Source organism: Panicum virgatum, chromosome 6K, assembly GCF_016808335.1.
Source record: "Panicum virgatum strain AP13 chromosome 6K, P.virgatum_v5, whole genome shotgun sequence".
Classification (NCBI taxonomy): domain Eukaryota; kingdom Viridiplantae; phylum Streptophyta; class Magnoliopsida; order Poales; family Poaceae; genus Panicum; species Panicum virgatum.
In genome coordinates, this window is record NC_053141.1 from 27,973,273 (window position 1) to 27,984,515 (window position 11,243).

General features: G+C 46.6%; 1 protein-coding gene and 1 long non-coding RNA gene across 11 annotated transcripts; both read left to right on the forward strand.

The window, feature by feature from the left end:
* The first annotated feature begins 3,257 nt into the window (after positions 1-3,257).
* LOC120712149 (basic proline-rich protein-like) lies at positions 3,258-8,715 on the forward strand. Of its 8 annotated transcripts, none has more exons than XM_039997865.1 (5): positions 3,258-3,729; positions 3,811-4,686; positions 4,783-6,243; positions 7,471-7,552; positions 8,193-8,715. In XM_039997865.1, exons 3-4 carry the CDS (start codon positions 4,913-4,915, stop codon positions 7,523-7,525), a joined length of 1,386 nt encoding a protein of 461 aa, XP_039853799.1. In that variant the 5' UTR covers positions 3,258-3,729; positions 3,811-4,686; positions 4,783-4,912; the 3' UTR covers positions 7,526-7,552; positions 8,193-8,715. The 8 variants fall into 8 exon arrangements, 3 of the variants coding, with proteins under 3 accessions (XP_039853799.1, XP_039853798.1, XP_039853800.1); XR_005690718.1 differs by lacking the exon at positions 3,258-3,729 and adding an exon at positions 7,960-8,106 and having other exon boundaries at positions 3,736-4,686; positions 4,783-7,262; positions 8,193-8,709; XR_005690720.1 differs by lacking the exons at positions 7,471-7,552; positions 8,193-8,715 and having other exon boundaries at positions 3,277-3,729; positions 3,811-3,893; positions 4,252-4,686; positions 4,783-4,925.
* A 184-nt stretch (positions 8,716-8,899) lies between these two features.
* Positions 8,900-10,430, forward strand: LOC120712151. Of its 3 annotated transcripts, none has more exons than XR_005690723.1 (3): positions 8,900-8,957; positions 9,077-9,230; positions 9,318-10,430. It is a non-coding gene; the product is annotated as an uncharacterized LOC120712151 (long non-coding RNA). The 3 variants fall into 3 exon arrangements; XR_005690722.1 differs by having other exon boundaries at positions 9,526-10,430; XR_005690721.1 differs by having other exon boundaries at positions 9,077-10,430.
* The last annotated feature ends 813 nt before the right edge of the window (positions 10,431-11,243 follow it).

Sequence of the window (11,243 nt, forward strand, 5' to 3'; positions counted from 1 at the left end):
CTTCCTCTTCTACTGCTTCGCGCGCTGGTACCGTCACGCTGTCTGCGGCGCGCGCGGGCTCAGGCGGCAGCGGTGGCGAAGACCTGTCATCGTCATCAATGCAGCAGCAACAGCAGGAGCATGAGGACACCTCCGACACACCACCGGTCCTGACGTGGTTGGCGTACGCGCTCTGCCTCCTCAACATCATCGTTATGGTGGTCTATTCTATTCTCTTATTCGAGCTAAGGGCAAATTGTCCAAAAATTATGTTTCATGACCTCTTTAGACTAAAAATAATATTATTTGAGTTATAGTGTCTTGTGGCAAATTACAATGATTGAAGAGTGTGTCTTGACAAAGACATCTTTTTCAGTGTCCTATGGCAAAAGCCATCTTTGAAGAGTGTCCAGGAGCCAATTTTGCCTAACCTTTTCAATAAGTACACTGAATGCTTTACAGCTTCACCCCCGAAACATTCAGGTACTCTCATACCTTAGAGCATTGATCTAGCCATCTCCATGACATTTCTATTTCTCCTTTCAACAACACCATTTTGCTGTGGAGTAAAAGGTGATGTGAACTGCCTCTTAATCCCAACCTGTTCACACACATCCTTGAAAGCTGCTGCTAAAAACTCTCCACCTCTATCAGACCTAACTGTCTTAATCTTATACCCAACACAGCTTTCTGCCTCTGCCTTGAACTTGACAAATGCAGATACTGCTTGGTCCTTTGTTTTCAGGATCTCAACTGTCATCCATCTGCTACAATCAGCCACAATTAGCATGAAATATTTGTTACCACCAGCTGTCTCAGGTGTAATTCGGCCACATAGGTCAATATATATGCACCAACTACTGAGGCTCTTCTGCTCTCCACTATGTAAATTTTGGAAATGACATTCTTGTTTGCTTCCCTGCCAAACAAGCATGGCATACCTGATCTGGGTGACTGATGAGTGGTACACCCCTAGCCATCTCCTTTTCTACTAACATCTCAATAGAATGAAAGTTTACATGTCCCAATCTCCCATGCCAAAGCCAAGACTGATCACCAACACTAGCAAGGAAACTCACTGGCTCAACTGCATTTAGATAAATCGTATACAGTCTATTGATAGTTCTCTGAACTCTCGTTATTACTCTCCATGTTTTCTTGTTTGTCACTTCTATCAATTCATCACCATTTCTACTTTATAGCCTATCTCTGTTAACTGACCCAAGCTAATGAGATTGCTTTTCAATTTAGGGATGTAATAAACACCACACAATAGCCATTGTTCACCTGACAGACCTTGAAAAAAATAGAGCCTCTACCATGAATTTCAACTGATGAACCATCCCCAAACCATACCTTGCCACCAATGGTGGTATAGATGTGCCTAAACTTCAGTCGATCTCCAGTCATATGATTGCTTGCACCATTGTCCAGGTACCACAAATCACCATTTGACTCCATCTCTAGTGAAATGCAACTCTGAAGCGAGATGTACTTCATTCAGACACACCATCTCCTGAACCTGAATGTTTTTCGACAACAGGCATTTTGGCTGTCCCGGTTCTACCGTTTCAGCCATCAACACTGTAGCCTCGAACTCAACCTTCTTGACATGATGGGCTTCTTCATCCTTCTTCTCACTCGGGCATCTATTTGCATAGTGCCAGTACTCCTTTCACTTGAAGCACTTGATGTGGCTTTTGTCACGCCTTCCCGCGCCTTCTCTGCCACCACCACCAATGCTACCGTGGCCACTGCTTCCACCACCACTGCCACGTCCTCATCCTCGTCCACGACCACTGCCATGGTTTCTCCCACCACCAGAGCTCTCTCCAGGCACCTTCTGCTGAGCTTCCCACTCCGCTTGTGTCAAGAGCACCTAGCCGGTGTCTGACCGAGAACCTCCTGCACCCCGCTTGGTTCTCTCCTCGAATGCCTTCAGTCTCCCAACTGCTTCGTCAAATGGGAGTTTCTTGAAATCGTAGAACTGCTCGATCCTGGTAACCACATTGATGAACCTCTCTGGCAAAGTGTCGAAAAGTTTCTTCACCAGTGCACCATCATGAAGTGATCCACCTAGACCCGAATACCTTACTGACATACTCGTCAATTTCCCAGTATAGGAGTCCACCGATTCGTCCTCGTTCATCTTCGATGCATCAGACTCACACATCAAAGTCTATAGTCTTGCCTCCTTGACACGATGTTGACCCACGAATCTTGATTTGAGCGAGTCCCAGACCTCCTTCTCGGTCTTCTTCATTGCAACCTGCATCAACAGATCGTCAGGCAGGCATTGGAGCAGATGCGCCTTTGCCTTCATGTCCTTGGCCTTGTTCTTTGCAACCACTGCTCGATCTTGACTTGACGATTGTCCCGTCGGATCTATCACCTCCCATACTCCCTGATCCTCCATGATCGCCTGTGTCCGGATGCTCCAACTCACATAATTGGTGTGTGTCAGCGGTGGGTAATAGAACCGCCCCCCGTCGCCTCCACCACTATTCCTAACACCCCGCTCTGACATGGTGGATCAAACACAACACAACACAAGTGATTGATGGCTCCGATGCCAAATGAAAGCAAAGGATCAACAATCACAAGCGATTCGCATGGTGGCTAGGCCTATAGGTCAAGATCGCGCACGAAGAACATAGGAAATGCGACGAACTGCAACTGTCGACAGGGTGTTGACATTGCCCCCTTTTCACTGATAACAAATCCGATTACAATGGAGGTTACAATATAACTGAGGCTCTAACACGCTCCTCTTACACCCATCTATTTATCCCAATAGCTAACACACACACTTGCAACATAAAAACACACGCTACAAAGCGATACAAGTTGGCAGAAAACAACTGTTTCACACGCACGATGCTCTGGGCGCAGTCACCATGCTCCACCCTGATGCCAACCGTTCCCGCCAACACAACAATTCAAATTCCTCAGCAGCTTCCACTATGTAAGAAAGTAACAAAAAAGACACTGCCATCAGAGATGTTGAATTAATTCGCGTCTGTAATTTATTATTAGAGACGTGTATCTACTATATACATCTCTGATGTGATCAATCTCAAATGACTACTGCGGTAACATGTTTTTTATGTGGAATAATAGAGACCCTGATGAACAAAACGCGTCTCAGATGGTTTAGACAGTCATCAGAGACGTGGACGAACCACACGTCTGTGTTCCCATTACTCGGACCCGAAAAAATTATCAAGTGGCGTTAACTACACCTTGCGTCCGTCCGTCCATCCCCACCTCCCGTCTCTTCCTCTCCACTGTTATCCTATCCTCTCCTCTCCACTAGGGTTAGCCACCGCCTGTCGTCTAGCCGCCGCTGCAGCCCCAATCCGTCGCGTGGTTCCTCCCAGGCCGCGCTGCTCGGCGCGCACCTCCGCGACGTCCGCACTCGCGCCGAGCACGACCTTGCTCTCGTCGACGTCGACAGCACCGAGGGCAGTGACCCCGCCGCCCCCGCGGACCTCCGCCTCCTCCCCACGGCGTTCCTCGCCACTCGCGACGGCCGCGCCGACGCCGCCCTGCTGATCTACAAGGAGGAGGCCCGCGATGCGCCGTTCGACCCCTGCTCCCGCACCCTCTCCTACCACCTGTGCCACTTCGACGGGCGAGAGGAGGAGTCGGTGTGGTGGAGCGCGGCCTACCGCCGCCTCGTCTGCGAGCTCTCCGCATGTAGGCGCGGGACGTGGCTGACGGTGTTGCAGAGGCATCTCCTGTTTCATGGTAAGTTACCTTGCACTCGTCTCATCCTCAGATCTGATGCATGGATGTGGTGGATTGGATTATTCAAGCTATTGTGTGCAGGCCTGCAGGGTAGATGTGTAGCGTTTTGATATGGTTCTTCTTTGATCAATTTATCTGTTAGGCACCAGTAAGATCACCAATCGGTTAGTACAATAAATCAAAAGACTAATAAGTTTTGCTTTGTTGGTATTTATCCTTCATACTGAATCCATGGACACCATGAACTGGGTTGGTAGTATTATTTCAGTTCAAGTGTGGATTTGTCATTTTGTTGGAACTGAACTGCATGCATGCATACATGCTGACATAAATTTGAGTCTTCGTTAATTTGATCAATGCATAAGTAAGGTCCAGTTCATTAGAACAGAGCAGAGCAGAATATTGGTTTGCTGATACATGACATTATTGTAGAATACATCTTTTTAACTAATATATGCTTTATTGTAGAATATTGTTAGCTACACAGTTTCCTTATTAAAACAATTGTTTGGTTGTTTCCAGATTACTATCCATTCATCCATGCTTGATGCTTCTACTTTGGAGGTGCGTCTTCTGTAGAATACTTGTGAAGTTAGAAACTCTGTGCTTCTATCTTTGGATTGCTATATTCTAGAGTTGTTAGTGGGCAAGCCTTAGTGGATTTCTGGAGATTGTGTTTTTTGGGTAGGAATAGAATTATGGATTTATGGGATACTCAGTTATGTTTGCCTTTGAACCAAACCAAATAATGCCTATGTCATCTTTAGGATAGAAGATTTTATGATCCCTATCTGTTTAAGCACTTATTGTAGTTGCAGGACTGGCCTACTTGAAATTAAGTTAAAGCATGGGGCTAATGCTGGTAGTGCTTTGAAGCTGATCCAGCCGATCAAGGATAAGTTTTCAGGTGTCGCATATGCAGATCTATTTCAGCTAGCTAGCTCCACAGCCATTCAGGTCCTTTAAATCGCTCCTGCGTACTGATTAAGTGATGATCATCCATAAAGTGCTGCTTGTTAATAATGATGGTGGTTTTGATTTCTTTCATTCCAGGAAGCAGGTGGCCCCAAAATTCCCATGATCTATGGAAGGGTTGACTGAATAACTGGTCTGAATATAAGCTGGATGAACTGGATCCACTTGTTGTTTGTTCACTGGTCTTTGAACTTTACCTAATCAAGCTATGCATATCGCAATGGTTAAAACCTACCCTGGTTTGCTGCTCCCTCCGCACTCCACGCGAAAAATTGGGCGCGTGTCAACCTGCGCGAGGCTCGGTCGTTTTTACATAAAAGCCCTTCAATTTTCTCAAAATCACAACAAAACCCAGTTCATCCTGACGGTACAATACTCAGATTCATTTATTTTCCATATAAACCCCCAAACTAATGTTTATTTCGATGAGAAGAAGAGAAAAATCGATAGTCCTGCTATCTTTACAGAAAACACCCGCGAGCCATTTTTCATTTGGCCCCTCCCGCACAGCGGAACCCTAACCCCCTCCTCTCCTCCTGGCTCCCCGCTCCTGCCCGCCGCCGCCTCCCTTCCTCTCCTCCCCGGCTCCCCGCCACCGCGCTCTTCCTCCTCCGCCGGAGCTGCGCCCCCCGACTCTCAACACCCCCTCCTCTGCCGCGGCACAGGGCCTCCGCCGCCGCACAGCCGGGCCACGAGCCACGGGCCCGCGCGCTCGGCCCTTCCTCCACAGCGCCGCCTCCGCCGTGCGCTCGGCAGCCCCTCCTCCGCCGCGCTGGCGAGGTCAGGCGCATGGCCGGGCGGCGCACGAGCAAGCGTGGCCGCGGGGCTGCCGGCGTGCGTGCGAGGTAGCGGGAGCCGCTCCTACTCTCCGTCACCGCGCCCGCTCCGCTGGATCCAGATCCGCCCGCTCCTGCTCTCCTCCTGGCCACGGGCCGGCCCCGGCGGCGGCTGCCGTCCGGACGCACAGCACCGACATGGCGAGGCTGGCCGCGCTGCGCGAGCGCACGGACAGCTCGAACAGGCGGCGCTCGTCCCCCTTCGCAACCAGGAGGCGGTGCGGCCCCCGCCGCGGGCACGCGGAGCGGTAGGGGCTTGCCCACTCCGCCGTGCAATCCCGCGCTCAACCACTCCCCAGCTCCCCGTGGCAAAGGCCACGCCCCGCTGCGCACCGTGGGAGAGCGGGCCGCTGCCTAGCCGCCCTCTTCCTCCTCGCGCCGCCTCCGCCGCGAGATGCGGCCCTGGACTCGGCACCCCTCCGCCGCACCGCCGGGGCCCAAGCCGCGGGCCCGTGCGCTCAGCAACCCCTCCTCCACCGCGTGCACGACACCCCTCCCCCCCCACACACACACCGCGCCGTCAAGGTCGGAGCCTCGGGCCAGCGCGCTCGGCACCCCCTCCTCCGCTGCGGCCGCAGCCGCGGCCCCATGCTCAGCACCTCCTCCGCCGCCGCGACAGCTTCGCATTGGCCACAGCTCATGGACCCCGTGTTTTCTCCTCCCCTGGTAACACTGCAACAGCAGCCTGTGTTGCCATCCTCCAGTGAGCATCCTCCTCCTCCCAATCTCCGTTGCTCCCTGTCTGTCCATCCTCCTCTCCCCTTCCGTTTCTAGGATTCAGGTTCCAGATCTTTGTTGTCACAGATCTACTCAAGCCTGCTTCTTCCTTTGCTCCAAGGATTTAATTTGGGAATGGAAGAAAATGAATCATGAGTTGAAACGTTTTAAGTTCATGTTAATTGTCTATCTTTCATCAACAGGTTTAGATTCTGGGTAAACAGATAGGTATGAAACTTAGCAGGTTTGGAGCCCAGATGTGAGAGGGTGTATTATTGGCCAAATTGCCTAAGGCTTTACCAGGTGGTGCATGAACTCAATACTAATCTTCACTCAAATACTAGCATCTGTCTAAATTGAGGTTCTCTGGAATGCTAAAATTTTAGTCGAGGTAGCCAACCTTCTCAGGTGGAAGATTGATTCCAAGGTTTCCTCTTGATAGAATGATATCATCTACCTCTGCCAGTATTTCATCAAAATGGTTCAAGCCCTCCCATGAAATTTGGAGCAGATATGGTAAAACAAATTACAACTTATAGTTGGCTAATGATGTAGAAGTACTATCTTTAAAAATACCTCAACATTCTCAATTTTGGCAAAAATCTGTGTTTGGCTGAGATTGCACAATTTTGAGAGGAACTCCCGTGCCTGTGTTGAAGCAAAAAAAAAAAAAATACCAGACTATTGATAACATTCTTCTGTATTGGATGCAAATAAACTGAAGCTATTGTATTCAGATATAGCAATGTTACATTTTCATTGAAAAAATAGGCATTGCTTAGAAGGACAAGTAGTAGAGTTAACATCTAAAGTTGCATCCACAATGTAATTAGTTGGTTACCTGCCACACATCTTCAGCATGCCTTGTGTAAGACAAAGAGAGAAAGTCAATCTTATTTGGAGCACCCCATTTTCTGATAACCTGAAAGCAGTTCATGCCAGTAAGTCCTAGGATGGGCTAGAGGACATGGTCATTGAAAGGAAGGAAAAGGCATCAAAGCAAAGGTTTGCTTACTACCTCGAACAACCTGCATAATCGTTTGCTTCTCTGCACTTTCTTTTTGGTAGCCTGATACCTGGAATTTGTTTCCACCTTTTTTTTGTTATCTGTTTTTTTATGGACCTTGTTTGCCTTACATGTGTAACTCTTTGTATCGAGGCTTTTCTGTCTAGAGCCACATACTAACTACCATATTTCTGTTTGTTCATGCAGTTTGGGATTGTCACAGAATATCTGTTTGAAAATTTTCAAATTGGCAAAAAAATAAGGTATCCAGGCCATTGGTGACCTCCAGGTAAGGTGTTGCTCAATGCAATGATGCTACTTTTTGTAACCTATTTACCTATCTCCAGCCTAGGAAACATGCATGATTTTCTCAAGATGGTCAAATTTGGTATGTGATGTTCATGTGAAAACTACACGCTTGGAATAATATCGGAATACTTCCGCCAGTTAAGAGATGAGAATTTTGGTACTTTTCTAAGTAATTATGATTCCAAATTGACCGCTACATTTTTTATCATATATCAAAATATTTTTTTTGGATAGTATTGATAATTTCTATGAAATATTAACTTGAACCATATATCTGAACACCACACAGTGTCTTTGGTCAATAACTTGATATAAATATGGTTTGACTGTATTCAAAATCGTTTCACTAATTCAGTGACTTACATTTATACACAATAATTATTGCAGTGGTCTATGCCTTGCCCCTTTTTGGATAAACAGTGAAGCATTTGATGGCATTGTGCTGAATTCCACTACACTGCCTGTTATATTTGTCTTCAATACGTGCATCATTGTTGTGAGGGGATCAGTTAAACGATTTTGCCTTTTCGATTGGTACCTTGCTCCTTGTACCAATAAAAAGGTCGTGGATTTGGAATTTCCTTTTGGCTCTGTGACCGTCGTTGCCAAATTTGCTGCAGGTGATCATGTTTGGGTGCGGCCTGGAGCGGTGGGCAGGCAAGGCCATGGGCGTGCCTCGTGGTGGGTTGGTCCCGGGTGATGGCGAGAGGGCGGCGCAGCAACATGGTCCTGGTCGAGCTCGAGCTCAAGCACAGCAACGAGTGCCGGCCAGCATGCTGGATATGCTCATGAACCTGCTTCCCAGTTCGTCATTCCGATCATATATGTGTGACAAGAGCAACTAGCACTATTAAACTTTGCCTCTAAACGACCATGAAAACAACAGCTACTTTTTACTATCGTCCTGCATTTAGAGAAGAAAATAGTAGGCAGTGATCTAAAAACAGAGTACCTATTGTGATTGTATTATTTTTATCCATCTTCCTTAGCACTAAGTCATGAACCCGTGGATTGTTCCTACAATTCGACATGATGTGATATGTAAAACTTGTACTTGACTAAAACAGTGCATAATGTTGCAGGCAAGCTGCATCCTGACTGCTTATTTAAACACTACAATGCCGGATAGACACCTATTATGCATAGTGTACCGCACTGCTAAAATGTTAGCATATTAATGATGTATTATTACTATATGCTGTGATTTTGTGTTGAATTATTATCATATACCATGCATGCCAGTTGTCACATTTCATTACCTTCGATATACTTATGTTTAATTGCTTGCTTAAATGGTAGGGCGCACATCGTGCGCCTAATGTTCTAGTTCTCTGAATACTGGGTTAGGATTTTGTGTATTCCAAATGAACTGCTGACTGACCAAAGTGAGTTCTCCATTTGAAACAAATTTCTTATTTCTGATAATAGTTATGTGTGAGTAATTGGCTGAAGGACAGATAACATGCTCTATGATTAGCAATTGATTAATATTTAATTCGTACAGGAATTGCTCTGATTGAGAACTTGCATATGGTTTGATACTCAGTTGCAAAAACAAGGAGTGCACGAAGCACACTGTAAAAGGCAATTTAGCACACTGTAAAAGCTGAAACTACAGTGCCAGAGCTGCAAAGGACTACTCACAGTGCCCGATCAAGGTACTCGTTTCTCCTATTCCTATTCTCTTATTCATTGACCGTAGATTGACATACTGCTAGTATGTATATTTGCCTGCATGACCGTAGATTGACATACTGCCATGGCGGTGTAAAAAGTTGAATAACCACATTTATGCTGGACAAATGATGTGTTTTTTATGCTGGACTCCACTGCGTCCAAGTTTGACTGACTATTGGATCATATCCTGCTTGGGTCAACATCCACCGGTGCCTCATCAGTATGATTGATAGATTCATTGTAACTGCAGCCTTTGCTTGTCTGAATTTTGTGCAGGTAAGCAGCACAAGAGCAGCCTGTGCTATCGTTTTATGGATTTGAATTGTTGTTTTGTTCCTAAGGTAAGTTTGGCTTGCATAACTGTCTGAACATTCCACAACAGCTGTTAATTTTGAATCAAACACATGAATAGCTCAGTTATCTGAGATTTCACTAAGAATATGTACCAATTTTATATATAGCTGTTGAATGCTATTTAAAGTAATTAGATTACCTAATATGATTCTAAAAAACTAATAACTGAATCTGCTTATTCTTGAGTAGCTTGCTTGTTAACTTGGCATATGACGACATGTTTCTATAGCTGTTTCTTTTCATGATACTTGCTGAGTTACTTGATCTTGTTTGCACCTTGATCATGGCCACAACGTTGTATCTTTACATAATGTAGTACTACATTAGCATGGTATCTTACACTCTTAACTTCATTCTTCAAACCTCTTTAACCTTTCCACGGTCATATTTGTACAGTGTTGAATCTCTACATAGTGTTGAATCTCTACATACTTTCTAATCTGGTTCTCATTAGAGTATCCGAGCCACCGCAGATCATCCGCTATGTATGCTATGCATCTCTATACTTAACAACTCCCTGCTATTTTGGTGAAATTGAGAAGAATGTACATTTATGTCTTCAATTAACAATATGCTGTTTTGTTGTAGCCAAGGAGCAGTTTGCTGAAGCTGAGAGGAAAGAAAGTAGCTAGGAGGTATTTGTATTGCCATTTATTCTAGAGCAACCATCACATTTTGATTGGTTAGGTGGATACTCTATGTAATTGCTTACAATTGAATAGACTGTAATCAAAATTTTTGTGTACTGTGAACCATTTATCTTATGTATTTTGATCATGAGAAGTCTTACATAAGGTCAATTTTCAGACCGTTTTATTGTTTCTTAACATCATTGTGCAAAGTTTTTTAATGGTTGAAATGTACCATTTGTGAAATGTGGAATTTAGAAATGTACATTGTGGATCTAGATTTCTTTTTTTTATTTTTGCAAATTGTTATCAGAGACTCGTATTAACTAGCTGTGTCTCTGATGTGGTTCATTAGAGTCTGCCTCCGCACCGGGTCGAGTCGCACCGTGTCATCACTCCCAACCGAACCCGGCCGCCTCTCACTGACAGATGGGTGTGCCCAGTCATCCCACACCTTGGGCTCCTTTTCCCGTTTCGGCAAAGCAACGCACGAGCGACGAGCTGCCGCCGCACCAGAACAGCACCAACCCGACTCACCCGGCCAATCGCATGCACCAGACCGCCCTAGACACCCACGCGGATGTCACCAACCCTTTCGTGGTGGACCCCGCCAGCCTATCGCCCTCGCCTTCCCCAGTTCGACCGCGAACGCGCTCCGGCAGAAACACAACAGCCTCCGACACAATCTCTGCCACGGCATGATATCGCTCCCTACTTTTGACACCAATTGAAGCACGGCATCCCGCTCGCTCTCGCGTCGTGGCCATGCAACCCCAGCCTGGAAGCCTTGGTCGCCGTCTGATCGAGCAACAACGAGATCAGCCGTCCTCCACACCTATGGCCGCGGCCGCCCTATAAAAGGGGAGAGGCCGGGAGCAGTAGGGTTCCAACCCAATCCGCCGCCGCTTCGGTGGCTTGCCCAACAACCTACCTGCCGTGCTAGAGAAGAGAAAGGAGGAGAGGAGGGAGGTAGAGAGAGGAGAGGCAGGAGGCAGTGAGACGAAGCTGGAG

Coding starts and splice junctions, on each gene's coding strand:
- LOC120712149 (XM_039997865.1), top strand. CDS start 4,913: ATGCATATCGCAATGGTTAAAACCTACCCTGGTTTGCTGCTCCCTCCG. Junction 6,244..7,470: donor GCCTGTGTTGCCATCCTCCA/GTGAGCATCCTC, acceptor TTGTTCATGCAG/TTTGGGATTGTCACAGAATA.